This window comes from Galeopterus variegatus, unplaced genomic scaffold, assembly GCF_000696425.1.
Source record: "Galeopterus variegatus unplaced genomic scaffold, G_variegatus-3.0.2 Scaffold8560, whole genome shotgun sequence".
NCBI lineage: Eukaryota > Metazoa > Chordata > Mammalia > Dermoptera > Cynocephalidae > Galeopterus > Galeopterus variegatus.
Genome location: NW_007734671.1, coordinates 12,170 through 30,542, shown reverse-complemented (window position 1 = coordinate 30,542; position 18,373 = coordinate 12,170). Strand labels below are relative to the sequence as shown.

Genomic DNA, 18,373 nt, shown 5'->3' with positions numbered 1-18,373 from the left:
GCCGGGTGGGCCGGGCAGTTCCCGCTCGCGCCCGCCAGAGCGCGTCTGCCCGGAAACCTGATCCAGGCTGCGGTCGCGGCCCGGTCACGTCCCCAGGACTCGCTGTCTCCTGGCCCCCTGCCCCCCTGACCTGGGATTACCAGGGAGCACCCCTCCCCGAGCGAGACCCCCTCTGTCGCACAAAACCGGGCGCTAGCGGGGCTCGTCCCCGTCTGGCCGCCGCCCGCCCTCCCCGTCCAGTGTCGCCACCTCAAGGGAGACGCCATTGTCACCACTCCGCCAGAAGACCGGACCTCACGCCCACCTCCAGCTGCCGGTTCCTGCTGCTCCTAAGCTGGAACTGTCCTCTGTCCCCGTCTGTAGGCGTCCAGGGTCCTCAGGAAAAAGAAAAAGAGGGACCCGGCAACAGGAGCCCAGAGCCTTCGGTGGCCTTCCTGCCCTTGCCTGCTCTCTGGGCTCCTGGTCCCACCAAGCTACACTGAGCACGAAAAACAAAGTAACTGCGCTGGAGGCAGGAGAGGCAGCGGGAGACGTCAGTGCGAGACCGCGAGGGCCTCTCCGAGTGCGGGTCGGGCCGGGGTCCAGGGCCACAGCCCGCGGTGGCAGGAGCCGCTCCGGGCAGGCCCCCAGAAGGCCTGGGCCACACTGGTACACGACCCCTGGACCTGGAAGACGGTGCCTGACTCTACTTGGGTTCGACCTTGTCGGTTTACAGCTCATCTGAACCTGCTCAGGCCTTCCTGTACAGTGTGCTCACTCTCAGCCCCCTCTGTCCCTCTGTCCCTCTGTCCCTCTCGGGTGCCCAATCCACCTTCAGTCCTCATGGGGAGAGGCAGAGGGTACGTGACTGTCATCAGCACAACGAAGCCACAGTGCCAGATCCTGTTTTGTTTCCCCCTAGTCGGGTTACATTTTCAAGCCATCAGCAGATTCACAGTTGCCAGTGGATGTCAAACTGGAAAATCAGGTGCAATCCTAATGCGACAGCTATGGACTGGGAAGCCGCAGGCGAGTCAGTGACCTTTTCGGAACCCCAACATGCTTGTTGGAATAAAAGGGCAGCGGTGAGCGGTGCGAGTTTTTGGTCTCAGCTCCAGCGGCTCCTACCACCGTCAAACGCCGTGTGGAGCACGGGTGCCCTCCAGCACAAGGCCACATCCTGCTGTGCTCGGGGTGCTTCTGATCAGCGCTCAGAGAGGAGCCAGCATCGTCTTCCTTTCGGTTAACTTCAGACACCTGTAACAAACAATCATGAGGTCAACCACAACCACCACAATCGGGCCCTAGAGGGTTTATCTGTCAACACACTCGGAGCTGTAGAACCTCGGTACGGGGACAGGGGAAAGGCTGGCTGCTTCCTTCATGTTCTTGAATTCCCCTTCAGTTGTCTCTACTGATTTCATTTTATTCCTTCCTCAGCTGTAATACAGAGCTCTTTCTTTCCCCAAGGCAGAGTTTTAAAAGCATTGCCTGAGCGGGTCAAATACCCTGGAAGAGAAGGTTGGCAGGGATGAGCAGGTAGGGGCGCTGAGGAGCCCAGAAGCGCCTGGCTGGCTCCTCTGTCTTCTGTTTGAAGTTGGCTCGAAAGACATGGAATTAGTAGGCAAAGCTGCCTCCTCCTCCTCCTGTTATCTGCAGAGGAGAGATCAGTTCCCTGCTGGCCAGGGCAGTGTCATCGATACAGCTGGTGTCATTGTTACCTTCCACTAACAGATCACTCAACACCTACCAGCCCAGGCAGGGCTGGCCTGAGCATTGCCTGGCTGAGCTGGAGGCTTGGGCCCTCCCATTGTGCCAGAACCCAGGTCAGGCCAAGACACAGGCACTGCTGGGAGGTGGTGCCTGGGGACTCCACAGAAGGACTAGATTGCTCCTGGTGGCTGCTCCCCCTGACAGGGTCCCAGCTGCCTCTTTGGTTCTGGTTGCCTGGCCTCTTGAGCAGAGGCACCGGGAGTGGCCCTGGACTGAAGAACCAGGGGTGAAGGGCGGTCTGCGGCATCCCTCTGGCTCCGCGTTCCCGGCTAGCTGCCCTTCTGATGTGTGCATCCCAGGGGACATCATGCTGCAGCAGATCCTGCACGACATGTCCATCGACCCCGAGCTCCTGGCCGAGCTCAGTGATGTGCAGAAGCACATCCTCTTCTACAAGATGCGAGAGGAGCAGCTGAGGCGCTGGAGGGATCGGGAAGCTTGGGAGGCCCTGGCCCAGGTGGAGGGCCTCAGGCCCCCAAAGATCAAGCGAGGTATGTGTCTGGGAGTCCCCCAGGGGCTGGCTGCCAGTCCCCCAGGAGGTGGAAAACTTAGCAGGGCCAAGCTGGGCTCTTGTTCAAGATGGGCAGTGGTGTGATGGGGGCTGGGGGCTTGAAACCCTTGTCCTGTGGGTGTCTGTCCTGTGAGCCTGGGACTAACAGCTAGGACTGTAGGGCTTCCAGGCTGCAGCAGGGGCTATCCAGGGGCCCCAATGGGGTGGGGAAATGGGGACTTGCTTTGTCTTCTTGTGGAAGGCACTGTTGGGACTCAGAGTGTGCTCAGACGCAGTCGGCAGTTGCATGGGGAGTGAGAGCACACATCCTTTACTCTCACCACTGGCTCTGGGCAAGGGTGTGATGAACACACGTAGTTCTTCTCTCCCTTGCATGCGCGGTACAGCGGTTTTCAGCAAGGGCTGTGCACCGTGCCTCTCCCTCTAGATCCTCATGTGAGAGGAGGCTTTGGGTTGTATCTGGAGCCCCACTGGGCATCTGGAAAGAGCGTGTTAGGGAATGTCCTACACAGTGAGTCACCAGCGCAAAGTGGCAGTAGCAACTGCAGACAAAGTTGTGTGCTAATCAAGCCAGTGGACTGGTGCACCTGTGAATGAAGGCGACTGTTCAGGACCCTTGGGCCGAGAGGAGGCAGGCTGCTGAGGCTTGGCACGGGACTCAAGATCCTGCTGGGGCTGGTGGTGTGTACGGACGCTGCACTCACTCTGCACTTTGCAAAGCTCATTAGCCTTCTCTCTCGTTCACACCCCACAACCCTCCTCGTGGCCTCCGTACTGTTCACCAGAGGGAAGTGCAGATTTGATCTAGTCAAAGTTTTCGATCCAGGACAAAGTCCTGTTTCAGGGCTGGGCATACAGGCCCCTTGGTGATGTGGCTCCTGCCCTCCACTCCAGGCTCAGTGCTGGCCAGTCCCCACTGTGTGCCACAGCCACCGTAGCACCCCTTTGGACGTGCTTGCTCTTTCCTCTGGTCTTTGCACTTGTAGTTCTAACTATTGGGCATGTCCTCCTGCCTTCATCCATCTGACGAACTCCCTCAGGCCTCGCCCTGCTCCTGGAGGCCTTGGGGAGGCTCCTGGCAGAGGGAAGGACTTGATCCTCTGCAGCCACCTAGCGTGTAGGACTCAACCCTGCCCTAGCACTTACCATCCTGTCGTCGTCATTCATTTCTACATGCCTGGCTCTCCCAGTGGACTCAAAGCCGCTGGAGCGTGAGGCACTACTCCGTTATGGCTTCTTCCTTTGGGCCTGGCACAGAGCTGGCAGACAGTGTTAAATCCCCATTTTGAACAAGACACAGCAGGGCCGCGAGGGGAGAGGTTGTGGCAGAGCTGTGGCTTGCTTGCAGGTGGCTAGTGCCAAGGCTGGGGCCTGGCTGTGCTGGCAGCTGCATCACTAGTTGGTGAAAATGACAAGCCCCACCCGGCCCGCCCTGGGGCCTCACATGTCTATATGGTGGCTCTTCTGGGAGGAAGACAGATGCCTGAATATTTAACTGCAAAAATATTTATACAGAGGTTTGTCACATATTGACATCTACATTTTCATGTATAAATTATACATTAAACTCATTTGGATTTCTGGTGGAGTGGAAAAGAGGGGGAAACACGCTGAGGAATCCGCGTGTCCCATGTCAGGAGCCTGTTCAGATCCCAGCTCTTTGCTTCAGTCCTGCCTTTGGAACTTCTGAGGAACTCTGGGGCACTAGCCCCTGCCCGGGAGGCTGAAGAGCTTTTTGCTGGAGGGTCCAGCATGTACAGTGCCTGCTTCATGTACTGGGATCACGATGCAGGTTCGTGACAGCCCTGCACCTTGTGTACGAGCTTTACGTTTACCAGGGGCTTGCCCTGACCTTAGCGCTCCCATGTCTCTGTGGAGCAGCAGGGCAAGCCCCCAGGACTCCGTTTTAGATGAGGAAGCCGAGGCCCACAGAAGTGACGCGATACATCCACAGTCACCCAGATGCTGAGAAATGGAGTCAGGATGCACGTCCCGTGACTGTGGCCTGGCGTCTGGTGACTGATCTTTTCTCCATTCGTTCTCTTCTGAACTTGGGACTCCAGTTAAACGAGTGATCTGTGCACACCTTCGTCCGTTCACCCATTCACTTATCCAACATTACTAAGTGCTGACCTTGGTGAACTGGATGTAGCTTTGGCCCTTGAGACCACGAGTAGACAGATCTTAAGGATCACAGCCAGCTCGACAGCCCAGAGCAAGGCTTGGTACAAAGCCGCTGTGTGGTGGCTCAGGGCAGGAGCACGGGGACAGACCCCATTGACTGCATCTTTTCTCTTCCTTCCCTTCACAGGCATCCCCCTTCCAAGTCCCCTTCCCCCCATTTGTCCTGAAGGAAGCCTCTGCTGTGCCCCTTTTGAGCCTTGTGCCCGCCCTTGGGAATCCCTGAGCACAGCTTTGTTCAGTCCTTTAGTCTGCAATGACTTTGTGCTGCCTCCTTCCCATCGTCCCCAGTCCTGCTTGTCCTCATGGCCTCTCCTTCCACACTCTCTTTCCTGGGAACATTTCCCAGCTCCCAGCCAGCCTGACCTTGCCATCCCTAGCACTCAGGTAACACTCCCCTTGACACTATGGCAGGGTAGCACAAGGTGTGCCCTGTCCCTGAGGACCTGGCAGCCCTGGAGTTGTGCCTGGTAAGGGTGGGAGTAAACACTGGTGACATGGCTCATTCTAGTTTACAGGACGTTAGGGAACTTATCAATCTTGGGACACACATTTGGGACCTGCAGACATAAGCTGGGGTGAGGCTTAGAGGTGTGCTGAGAAAGAAAGGAAGGGCAGGAGGCGGGGTGTGGCTGGGCACACGTCGCTGCCTGATGGTGTGGCATTTCTGTTTTGTGTTCACTTTATACTTTGGCGACAGTCTTCTGGTGTTCTACACTGTTGTGGAAGATACAGACTCTCAGCGCGGTAGTTTTCGCATCTACCATCATGTAGAAGGTTTTGTCACATTTCTGACAGTCTGTTGTCCAGTGGGAATGTGCGCTGCTGTAGAGATTCTGGAAAGCTGCATTAGAATGTTACGTTCCTGGGAGATGCAAGCCAAGCCCCTCCAACATTCCCATTGCTGTGCAGTTGCTTTCCTGCCTTGTCCCCTTGGCCACCCTGAGAACTCTCACGTCATACGTGTGATCCCTCTGTGCTTGCTCAGTTATCCCACTTTCTCAAGGCTGGAGCTGGGTGTGGCCTGGGGACAGACTCAGGACACGTTTTCACACTGCTGTCGCGACCCAGGAAGCCTCCCCACCTGGACCTGTGGGTTCTGGCCTGAAGGACCGTTTCCAGCAGTGTTCAAGCCGCTCCTCCATGACCAGCTCCTCATCCGTCTGGACGCCTCTGCCTGGGAGACTTTGCCGGCCCTCCTCCTGGCTTTCTCATCTGTGAGCCAAGCCTGCATGCTCAGGGGCTGGAGATTGTCCTCTGGTTTCTCAGCACACGTTCGTCCCGTGCCGGCTCCCCAGCCTGCCCCATTCCAGCCTGTGGAGTGCCCGCAGCCTCCGCTCCTGCATGCCCCACGGCTGGGCTGTGGACGAGGTCCCACCTTCTAGGCCACCTGTCTCTGCCAGCTCAGCCTGTGCAGCTCTCAGATGCGGCCCTGGCCTGGGTCCCCAGGGAGTCGCCCTCCTCAGCATCCTCTCTGGGTCTCAGCAGTAAGTCACTCCTGCTGCCCTGATGGAAGCTTTGGCACAGTGCTTCTCCCTGGGGGTCTGCGTTCTCTTGTTTCCTGGGAAACCAGTAGCTATGGGAACCTCGCCTGCTGGGCCCGGGCACTTCTCACCTCTCTGTTCCTTTTCCAGCCATGGAGGTTCTGACCTTGAACGCCAGCCCTGCCTGGAGCCCTGCACTTGCCTGCAGGCATTCCTGTGTGGCCATGTGCTCCGTGGCCCCCTGCCCCACGCTCATCCCTACACCCCTTCTGCACACAGCAGTCAAAGACCCTTTACATGCGAGTTAGCTCGTGCACCACCTGCCTTGGTGGCTCCTATGGTACCCACAGTAAGATATGAATGGATTTTGCTGGCATCTGTCCACCTCTGCAACCTAACTGTTACCCATTTGTGTCCCTCTGCGTGGAATGCTCCTGTCCCAGATCCTCATGAGGCTGATTCCTTCTCTGAATTCATTTCTCAGTTCAATGCTGAGTTCTCCACCGACCAGTCACTCTCCGTGAGCCATGTCCCACTCTCTCTCTTGTGACACCCTGCCTGCCTTTCCTCCGGGCACTTACCGCATCCGAAAGTATCTTCTTTTTGTTTTTAAGTTGTGGTAAAATGCATGTAACAGAAAATTTACCATTTTAACCATTTTAAAGTGTGCAATTCAGTGACATTTAGTATATTCAAAATATTGTTCAACCACTACTACTGCCTAGTTCCAGAACATTTTCCTAACCCCAAAAGGCCACCCTGTACCCCTGAATGGTAATTGCCTGTCCCCTCCCTCCATCAGCCCCTTTCAACCACTGATCTGCCCCCCACTTCCTCCTCCTCTCTTTGTATCTGTTTGCTTGTTTATAGTCTGTCTTCTCCATTAGCCTGAACATGCCATGAGACCAGGGGTGTCACCTGCTTCGTTCCTGTTTCTGTCCCAGCATCTAGAACAAGGCCCGGGCTAGGGTTGGGGGTATGCGGGTAAGTGGCGGCTAAGACCCTTGCATACGTGGCGTCAGAGGGACTTGACTGAAGAGACAGGCATGAGAAGATTCCTTTTTTGAGTGAAAGGTGACATGCTGCACAACGTGACCTCTCCCCTAGACCTCAAAAATCTTCGGTAGCAGCGTAAACAGTCACAACGTACACGCGCTGTGGCATTGGCTGTAGAAGCCGATATGCAATGCTGTGATGTGTATGTAATTACAGTTCTGTCACCTTCTCGCTCATAACTCATTTCACTTTCATTTCTCATGTTTGGATCCTGACTTAGATTTTAGCTTGACCAGTGCTGCTTTTTTCTTTGCATTTGCTTAGTATATATATTTTCCTGTATCTTTTTCCCTTCAGCATTTGATACCATTTGGCTTTAGGAGACTCTATTTAAAAATGTACATTATATAGTGTATGCTATTTTAAAATTTATTTTAGAAAATGTGCTCCAACCCATTTTTATTGGGAATAAAACATTATCTACTGAAGATGATAAACGTAAGCATAATGTTTACATCCTTCTCCATGATTTGGTTGGTATAATCAAGAATGTTAGACCAGATTTTAGATCAATTTTGCTTCCATTACGTATTTCAGCTTTCAGGATTTATTTCTTACATTTATAGTGGAGGTTTTGTGATCAGATTATCACAGCAGCAGTATTTGGACATCGACTCCACTTTGTGCTGGTTTCATTGCTCCCTGCATTTTATTCCCTCTAGGGGAAAAGTGATAAATATATATATATATATATATATATATATATATATATATTTTTGTCCTTTTTTGAGACCAGCCACACCGCGCTCAGCCAGTGAGTGCTGTGAGCTCACCGGTCATCCCTATATAGGATCCGAACCCGCGGCGGGAGCGCTGCTGCACTCCCAGCGCCGCACTCTCCTGAGTGCGCCACGGGCTCGGCCCAATATTTTACTTCCCTGTTGCCCCCACGGTACAAGTGATTTGGCCAATCAAACGGTGCACCCACCGTTGGGATCATGCGAGTCACTGACTGTCAAGGGAAATCCGCACTTGAAGACACTTTCTGCCCCGCGCCCACTCTTGCTGCCTTAGTGTGTGGGAGCCCCAGTGATCGTGCTGTGCTGATACTCCTCAACTCCCTTCTTCCCTTTTCTGTCAGTTCCAGCAGTTTCGGGGACGATGAGTTGGATCATCTAGGGAGCAGTGCCGCACAGGAGCACTAGGGAGCTGGCCAAGTGGATGCCGCTGATGTCCGGACCGTAACTCTTTGCAGCTGTTGCCCACGGCCCCTTTCCTGGGCACTGGGGACAGCGCTTCTAGGACAGCCCCGTGGGGGTAGGAGTTAGGGAGGCAACAGACAGAACCTCCCTCCCTGGTTTCTCTTGTTACCCACCGATAGTGCCTCACTGCATTTGTTAGGAAACGTCTTCTGTCGGCATGCAAATAGTGAACAATTCTTTGGGAGGAAAGTTTGATCTTTTTCAGAGAACATATGTGATAAGGAGAGAAAAGGAGGTGTCTGGGGTGGGGGAGGGAGCCCTGTGGAGGACACTACTTATGAGTAGTGTCTGGTAGACAAGAGGTGAAAAGTCCCCCGTGCCATGGTAATTTGTAAGTTGGGGCTGCGTGTGGGTCTGAGGGACCAGTTATGGCAGCAGATGAGCGGTGCGGGCACTGCCAGCTTCTGAGTGGGAGCCTTGAAGTCAGGCAAGAAGAAAATCATTAGAAGTGTATCTATGGTGACACGGGGCTGTCTAGCTGACCCCGGAGAGGTGCCCAAGCACCCATCACCTGCAGGTAGGCACCCTCGCAGCCCTGGGGGGTATGCAGAGGGCAGGCAGACCCTGCCTACTCTTCCAGACTTGCCCACCCAACAGGATCTCCATGAGCTCATTTCCCAAGGGGCTCAAGGGTGGGACTCAAGGGTAAAAAATAACAGTGTCACAGATTATTTCTTCACCCTTGGGCTGGGGCAATGATATTTTCAAAGTGTCTATAGCGTGGTGATAGAACCAGGCCACCTGGATTTTCATCCGGGTTCCACTGGGGTGACCTCAGAGAGTCACCTGTGTAATGGGAATAGCAACCCTTTCCCAACAGTTGCTGGGAAAATTTAAAAAGCTTCTTCAACAAGTGAGAAAGCTCCTGCCGTCGTGCGGGCACATGAGAGCCAAGTCACAGTCACCTCCTTCCTCTCCTGGTTTGGTCCAGATCCCCTTGGGATTGGTTTGGGCCTCTTCTTGAGGGCTCTACCCCTAGCCCTGGGCTGTAGGATCAGCCCCCTCACTGCCTGGCCAACCTCAGTTTTTCTGGAGTCTCAGCCATTGGACTTCCTCAGGGGGTGGGGCCTCTCCTGTGCCTGTCAAATCATCACCCCTTGTGTGTTTTGCAAATTTACTTTTACTTTTTAGGAAAAATTGGAGGAAATTTAGTTATTCTAATAAAGTCCACTCTTGGTCCTTGAGATGCTGATAAGCTTTGTTATGGGTGAAGTAAAGATGTGGTGGGTGTAGGGAATTGCTGTGATCTGCTGACAATTGGAGGTCTGTGTGGCTAGGCATGGGGCCCCTCCTGGACAAGGCAGTGGAACCAAGGCTAGGGGTCTCTGAGAGCCTGATGTGACCCGGGATGTGGTGGGTGTAGGGAATTGCTGTGATCTGCTGACAATTGGAGGTCTGTGTGGCTAGGCGTGGGGCCCCTCCTGGACAAGGCAGTGGAACCAAGGCTAGGGGTCTCTGAGAGCCTGATGTGACCCGGGTGTGTGTGTGTGTGTATGAGATCCGTGTGTGTTCTGCTGGTAGTTTGCAGCATGGAGAGAGGAACTGAGGCCAGACCTTTTTGCTCCACTTGCCTGACCGTGAGACCCAGTATGGGCCTACCATGTAGCGGGTGCCTGTATTAGTCTGTTTCTGTTGCTTATAACAGAATACCTGCAACTGGGTAATTTATAAAGAAATGAAATTTCTTTCTTCCGGTTTTGGAGGCTGGGAAATCCACAGTCCAGGGAACACATCTAGTGAGGGCTTCTTCTTAATGGGGACTCTCTACGGGGTCCTGTGGCAACCACGGGGTATTGCTGAAACCACTTCCCGCTATGATGGGTGGTTGTAAGGACCGAAAGAGCCACTGTGCAAAGTTCCTGGAGCCCACTCTGCATGCAGGGCACTGGCTGTGGGCCTCTGGTTCCTTCGCAGACTGCTGCCTTGCTCCTGTTTCCTTCCTACCTTCTCCAAACCCAGTGGAGTGAATCTTAGTGAGGCACCTGCATCTGGCAAAGGGTGCCAGGGTGCACGCTCCCCATCTCCAGTGCTAGCACTTTCAGAAGCCACAAAGCCCCCATGTTACCAGGCAGAGAGCAAGAGAAGCCAGGGCAGAGGCCACTGTGAGAGGGAGTGGGGTCACTCATAGTGACCAGTGGTGATGACTCTTGGTGCCTGGCAGGTGTGGGCATTCCCAGCAGAGAGGGTGCAGTTTTTGTGGCTGTGGAGAAAGATTAACCTTATGTGGAGCCCTTCATTGTCAGCTCTGAGCATTCTATATCCACAAGGAAAGAACTGGCAGTGTTGGTCAGCTGCAGGCTTTTGATAGGGGCAGTCCAAAGGGGTCCCTAGAGAAGGGGCTCAGGTTGTCAGGGCAGCAGGCAGAGCAGGGATGAAGAGCAGTGCATTCTGTGGGCTGTAGGAGAACTCACCCAGATGGAGTGCCTGTGTGGCCCGTGCTAGGGGCCTCAGCACATCTACCTCTTCAATGACCTGGAAGACGTGCCCTTGTGTATTTCATACAATCTAAGAGTAATCAATTGAAAGACACACTATTATTTTACTAAGAAAGCTTAAAATCAAACCATGATACACCACTGGTTATAAGAAGCATCCATTTCAGAAATGTTAAAAATTGTGTCTTCGAATCAATGAAATAAGGTATAATCTTCATTTCAATCAAGTAAATGGAATCTCAGGAAGGTTTAGCAACCTGCTCTGGAAACCAGACCTGCTGGGATTCAAGTTCCCTGTTCTTCTTGCTACAATAGCAGGAAGATTCCTCTTCACAGCCTCTCCTGTGATGAAAAAGATATATTGCAGGTGATAAAGACCAACACAAAAAAAGCAAAACAAAACAAAATTATAGAAGTAATAAAAGAAAATATGAGAGTCTATGGGGCGAGTGAAGGCTTTCTAAAAATAAAACACAAGGGAAAAAAAAGGAAAATACAGATAAACATGACTAGATTAAAAAAACCTTTTTAATAAAGATGCCAAACTAGTTTTTTTAAAAAAAGAACAAAGCAAGAGATAAATGGGAGAAAAATATTTGCAACATGTATATAACAGGCAAAGGATTACGATCCGGAAAACATAAAGAAGTTCTCCAAACCAATTAGCAAGACAAACAACCAGTAGAAAAACAGGGAAAAGATAGGAACAAGCAATTCACAAGAGGGAAATTTCAAAGCACAATGAAGATGTGAAAAGATGTTCAACCTCACTAGTAAACCACCTCAATTCAAAGTAAAACAGTAAGATGGGCAAGAATTAAAAAGGTTTGATGGTAGTCATGCTAATGTGGATCTGGGGAAAGACACTCCACTGAGTGGGGGAGGCACAAATGGGACAGTGTGCTTGTCCCTTCCACTGTATCAGAGGGTTCCTGGAGAGTCGATGGTAGTCATGCTAATGTGGATCTGGGGAAAGACACTCCACTGAGTGGGGGAGGCACAAACGGGACAGTGTGCTTGTCCCTTCCACTGTATCAGAGGGTTCCTGGAGAGTCTGGGCACATGGGGATTGGGCGGGGATATCTGAGTTTGGGCTGCTATAAGAAACGACCCTATACTGGGTAGTTTAAACAACGGACATTTATTTTTCACAGTCCTGGAGGCTGGAAGTCAGAAATCGTGGTGCCAGCATGGTCAGGGTCCGGTGAGGGCCCTCTTCGGGTTGCACACGACTGACCTCTTGTGTCCTCACTGGGAGGAGACAGAGCCAGCTTGCTCTCTGGCCTCTTCTTATAAGGGCACTAATCCCATCACGAGGGCTCCACCCTCATGATCTAATCACCTCCCCAAAGCCACACCTTCTAATGCCTTCGCAGTGCGATTAAGATTTCAGCATAAGAATTTTGGGGGAACACAAACACTCAGTCTATAGCAGTCCATTGTTAGAGAGCAAAGGCCCGTGCCCAGCATCACACAGCTGGTCAGTGATCAGGGGATCAGCAGGGAGCTTGTGTTTCCCTGCAGTTTCCCCTCCCTCTCCTGGTCTCCCCGGTTCTCCCAGCTGCTCCCAGAAGCCCAAAGACTGTCTGAACAGGACTGAGCTGTGCTCAACTCTGCATGGAGGTTCCCCTCCTGGGCTGTTGCAGGGCCCCAGCTGGGAGATGCTGGCCTGAGCTGCCCGGGTTTAACTTCTCTTCCCATGTCTCAGGGGTGCTCATGCCTGCTACTTCCCTGCTTTCCCCTCCAGCCTGGAGGTCAGCAGGGACAGTTCCGAGAAAGGCCACCAGCTGGTTATCTCCTGACTGCCTGTAACCCAACTCCAGGTCTCAGCTCCAACTAGAGTAGCCAGGCTGAAGTAACAGGTTGCAGATGGCTGGCTGCTGGTTCCGCTGCCGTCTCTCGGAGTGGCTAGCATTACTGCTTTCCAGGTTTTTCTCACCTAAGAGGCAGCAAAGCTTCTTACGGTTTTTCCATTTGGAAACAGATTTTGCATTAGACTTTGGTGTCTAAATTCTTTGGGTCCATTTTCACACCTATTTCCCCCACATCTCAAAATTACAGAACCTGAGGCCTCAGGGATCATTTATTTCTATCCTATTATTTCACGGACATGCTTATTTTCTGGTCATCTTGGTTATGTTCTCACACTCAGACTCCGAGAGACGTGGAAGATTTAGGTCATCTTGCCCCTGCCCCCAGGACATGTGTATCCCCCTCATTTGACAGCTGACGTTTATGCCTCAGACATTGTCCCAGATGAGAAAACTGAGCTGGTAGGGACAGAAACAAGACTGGCATCCCGAGCCCTCACTGGCATGTAGACCCTGCTGTGTCTCAGTACGGAAGGAAGTCCAGACAGAGGATTGTCGTCGGAGGTGGGGTCTTGGGGATTTCACAATGATAATGACACCAAGTCCCAATACATGTGGGGCGTCATGTCCCTGCGGGAAGATTAGGGCCAGGCTTCTACAGGAGATGTGGCCTTGAGCTGCATTTCACAGTCATGAGGTTGGAGGGTGTTGGGAGGATAGTTTAGTGTGATCCAGCCACATGTCTGTGTCACTTACATAGCAAGGACAACACCAAATACAACACAGAACTGGCACCATTGACAGCGTACCTTATGCCCACACTATGCTGGGCCTCTGCATCCTTTATGCCAGGGCCAGTCTAGATGACAGTGAAAGTGCCTGGGTTCAGATTTGGGCTGTGCTCATTCCCTAACTGCAGCTGTTTTCCGCTCATTTGACTTTGGCAAGATACTCAAGCCTCCTTGAGCCCATTTCCTCCTACATAAATTGGAGATGATGGTCATAGGCCCTGTATATCCTGGATCTGTGGGGAACATGAAAGAATATGATCCCAGTGAAGCCTGGTGTGTCGCGAGTACTTTATACTCAAGCCTCCTTGAGCCCATTTCCTCCTACATAAATTGGAGATGATGGTCATAGGCCCCGTATATCCTGGATCTGTGGGGAACATGAAAGAATATGATCCCAGTGAAGCCTGGTGTGTCGCGAGTACTTTATACACATTAGCATAACCACATTCCTCTCATGCCGTGTCAAGTTCTTTCTGTTTTTCCAGAAGATTAAAGTTCACAACTTAGAACAAAAGGCACCTACGTTAAAAGAACACACCAGCTCTTAGGGCGGCCACCTCACTGCAGGGTTCTCTGAGAGGTGTCACGTCATCAGAACTGGTCCTGCCCTGTGGAGCTGGTGCTGTGTGCATGGAAGGTGCAGTGTGCACTTTATCCGTGGGGCCCATGGTGTCTCCTGGCTTCTTACTGCTCTGAAGTTCTGATCCAATCACTTCATGACCAGCTAGCATTGGCATATTATCAGTCTGGATTCTCCAAGAGGATATGTGTGTGTGTTTATCTAATTTATTTTAGGGAATTGGCTCATGTGATTGTGGGGGCAGGCATGTCCAAAATCTGTACGTCAGCAGGCCAGCAGGCTAGAAACTCAAGCAGGATTTCTTACAGTCTTGAGGCGAAATTTCTTCTTCTTGGGAAAACCTCAGTTTTTCGCTCTTAAGTCTTTTACTGATAGGATGAGGCCCATCCACATTATGAAAGGTAATCTGCTTTATTTAAAGTTAACTGATTGTGTTAATTACATCTACAAAATACCTTCACAGTAACACCTAGGCTAGTGTTTGACTAAACAACTGGGCACCATAGCCTAGCCACGTTGACACATGAAATTCACCATCACAGCATGTAATTTATTCCACCAGAATGTAGTAAGCACCTACTGTGTGCAGTGTACATCTATTGTGAGAGGTCTAGGTGTTTGCTCCTCAGACGGCTACAGACTGGCTGGGTGGCCAGGCATTTCGGTAAGGACATGCTAGGTAAGGGAGGATTCTTCTAAGCAAGTGCCGGGAACCCAAGAACAGCAAGTAGAGTCTAGAACCAGAAGGTTGGCTGCAGCCAGAGTTGGTTCTCACCCAGTCTGTGCTTCTCTGCACAGTTGCCCCTGTGGACCAGCTCCTGATGCTGTTCATCTGCAGACGCAGCTCCCCTAATGCTATCCCAGGTCTGAATCCAAGTGGCCTTCCATCTCCGGGATTCATTATCATCAAATGAGCTCACTCTTTTTGTTTCTCAGTTTAGATTCCATTCAGTGGGAGCCTAATTGGCCCAACTCTGGTCCACATCTGTAAGCAAGGAGGCTTGGTAGTGGAGAAGGTCGGGCTGCTTGCTGCCTTTCAGAGTTAGAAACTGTGAAAGACAGAGCTAGAAGGGAAGTTGGAGAAAGTGGGAAAATTGAAAATATCTCTGTTAAGGGTGAACCATCTTGTCCTGGTTGGCCTAGGACTTTCCTGTTTTAAAACTGAAAGTTCCGCATCTTGGGGAACCCCCCAGTTCCAGGCAAATGGAGACCATTGGCCATTCTATCTCTGCTATACTAAACATACCCCTGTGAAAACTTAAAAGTTGGTTTAAAAAACAGGAAAGTTGGTGCCATGTAAATGCAGAAGAGGAATCAGAAGGGGAATCTTCCTGGGCCATTTCTGGATGAAGTGACCCTGCAGCTGGGTTTTGAAGGAAAACCAGGTAGGCACATGTGGTGGACATCGATGGCTTGGGCTGGCCAGCATTCTCAAGTAGAAAGTGCTTTTCTACTTGGAGGGAAATCTGAATATACACACATACACACAACACACACATCCAGACATATGTTACCTTTCACACTCGTTGACAGCAACAATGTGGGCATATACATGGTGCCAAGTAAGAGCCAAACTCTTCTTCTTTTTCTTTTTTCACATACAAATGTCTAATTTTCCCAGTAACATTTGTTAGAAAAAAATGCTGTCTTCATTGCATTACCTTGGCAATGTTGTTGAGAATCAATTGGCCCTATGCGTGTGGGTCTGTTTCTGGACTCTACTGCTTCATTGATGTGTGTACATCTACTCTTACACAAACACCACATGGGCTGTAGAATTATGGTAAATTAAAAAACTAGTTTTGTAGTAAATCTTGAGACCAAATTCTGTGTCATTCAACATTGTTTGGCTATTCTAGATCCTTTGCTTTTCTACCTAAGTTTTAGAATTAGCTCATCAATTTCTATAAAAAGCTTGCTGGGAATTTAAGGTTGTATTGAATCTATAGACCAATTTGGGGTGAGGCGACACATTTATACTACTGAGTTTTCCAATCCATGGAAAAGGTATGTTGCTTCATTAATATGGGTCTTCAATTTCTCTTAACAATGTTTTGAAGATCAGAGAACACGTTTTGTTATTTTTTTTTCTTACTTTAATGGCATTTTAATATTTAATTTTTAACTGTTTGTTGCTAAAATCTAAAAATACAGTGGATTTCTGTGTATTGACCTTGTATCCTGTGACCTTGCTAAAATCACTTATTAGCTTGGATAGTCTCTTTTATTGTAGATTCTTTTAGATTTTATATGTAAATTATCACATCATATGCAAACACATTTTATATCTTTTTCTTGACTTGTTGAACTGGTTAGGATCTTCAGTCCAGTGTTAAATAGATGTGCTGAGAGCAGACAAGCATGCCTTGTTTCCAGTCTTAAGGGGAAAGACACAATCTTTGATCTTTAAGTATGACTTAACTGTGGGTTTTTCATTGATGTATTTTTTTCAGAGTGACCAGTGTTAAATAGATGTGCTGAGAGCAGACAAGCATGCCTTGTTTCCAGTCTTAAGGGGAAACACAATCTTTGATCTTTAAGTATGACTTAACTGTGGGTTTTTCATTGATGTATTTTTTTCAGAGTGACGAATGTGTCTTCTATTTCTAGTTCGCTGAGAATTTTTATTAGGGATGGATATTAGATTTCTGCAGCTATTGAGATGATCATAATTTTTTATCTTTTAGTCTGCTATGATTAGCTACTTTGATTTTCAAACATTGAACCAACATTAAGTTCCTGTTATAAACCCTATATGGTCATGATACATTATCTTTTTTATATGTTTCTGAACTCAATTTGCTGATAGTTTATTAAGTTTTTTGGTTTTTTTAAAAAATCTGTGTTTGTGAGAGAAATTAGTCTGCAGTTTTTTGAAATGTCTTTAGTTTAAAGTCAGGATAACGTAAACCTTATAAAAAGGAATTTGGAACTGGAAACCATCACGTTAAGTGAAGTAAGTTAGGCACAAAAAAGACAAATGCTGCATGATGTCGCTTATATGTGTAATCTAAAAATAAATAAATAAATAAAAGTGGTTCTCATAGCAGTAGAGAGTGAAATAATGGCTAGAGGCAGAGGTCGGGGGGAAGTGGTGGACTAATGGGTACAAACTATGCTATCTACCCTAAGTGATGTATTGAAACAACATGCTGCACCCCACAAATATGTACAAGTCAATGTTATAATATTTTGAATAAAAAAATGAGTTGGAATACCTCCTTTTCTGAAAGAGTTTGTATAGAATTGGTATTATTTCTTCCTTAAATGTTTGATGGAATTCACTAGTAGTGTCTTCTGAGTTTTGGCTTTCATTGTGGGCAGATTTGAAACTACAAATTCAAATTGTTTTGTAGACAAAGAGCTAGTTAGGTGGTGCATTTCTTCTTTAGTCAGCTTTGGTATGTTTTGCTTCTTTCAAATAATTTGTTTATTTTATCTAAGTTATCAAATTATTGGCATGAAGTTGTTTATAAAATTCCCTTGTCTGTAGGATCTGTAGTGATGACCCCTCTTTCATGCCCGATATTGGTAAGTGTGGTAAGTTGTGTCTTCTCTTTTGCTATCTTGATCAATCTGGTAAGAAATTTACCAGTTTTACTAATAGTTTCAAAACTAATTTTTATTTCATTGTTTTTTCCTTTCTTTTTTTCTATCATATTGATTTCTACCATAATCTTAATTTTTTCTTACTTTTATTTTCAGATTTAATTTGCTTTTATTTTCTAGTTTCTTAACATGAAAGCTTAGACCATTGATTTGAGATGTTTCTTCTTTCCAAATATAAGCATTTGATGCTATAAATTTCTCTCGGTGCACTGTGTTATTTACATCCTATGAGTTTTCATGTTTTATAATTTTATTTTTATTCAATTATTTTCTAATTCCCCTTGTAATTTCTTCTTTTATCCATGGGTAATGTAGAATTGTGTTGTTTAATTTCTGAATATTTGAAGAGAGTTTTTTTTCCAGATGTCTTTCTGTTATTGATTTTTACTAAGATTTATTCTGTTGTGCTCAGAAAGCATAACATGCATACTTTGAAACATTTTATATTTGTTGCGTTTTTTTAACAGCTGAGAATGTGATATATCTTGTTAAATGTTCTGTATACACTTGAAAAAATAAAGTATTCTGCTGTTGTGTGGAGTGTTCTGTAAACGCCAATTAGGCTAAGTTGTTTGATAATCCTATTTAGATCTTCTATTATAGCCTAACTATATTTTTCCCTATTTATTTTATCAATCACCAGGAGATTTTAAAAAAAAGCTTTATTGAGATGTAATTAACAAACCATATGAGTCACCCATTTAAAGTGTACAATTCAATGGTTTTTAGTATATTTAGTATATTCGTTCTTTCCTCGTACTTTCTTTTGTCCTATTTTACTGTTTTTTTTCTAAAATCTTAGATTGAAAACTGAGTTTATTCATGTTATGTCTTACTTTTATAATGTTCTTAAAATTTCTCATTGTAAGACATTTGAATATACAGGCACAAAAGAAAATAATTTTATGAATACTCATGGGCCTGTAATATCTTTTTTTTTTTTTTTTTTTTTTTTTTTTTT

General features: G+C 48.4%; 1 protein-coding gene across 1 annotated transcript in view; it reads left to right on the top strand.

The window, feature by feature from the left end:
* Positions 1–2,059: 2,059 nt before the first annotated feature.
* Positions 2,060–18,373, top strand: part of LOC103608560 (SH2 domain-containing protein 4B-like) — a gene marked incomplete at its 3' end in the record, with an annotated part of 27,905 nt that continues 11,591 nt past the window's right edge. The window contains exon 1 of the mRNA XM_008592982.1: positions 2,060–2,243. Within this exon, the coding sequence (XP_008591204.1) occupies positions 2,060–2,243 (184 nt within the window). The remainder of the gene's footprint in view (positions 2,244–18,373) is intronic.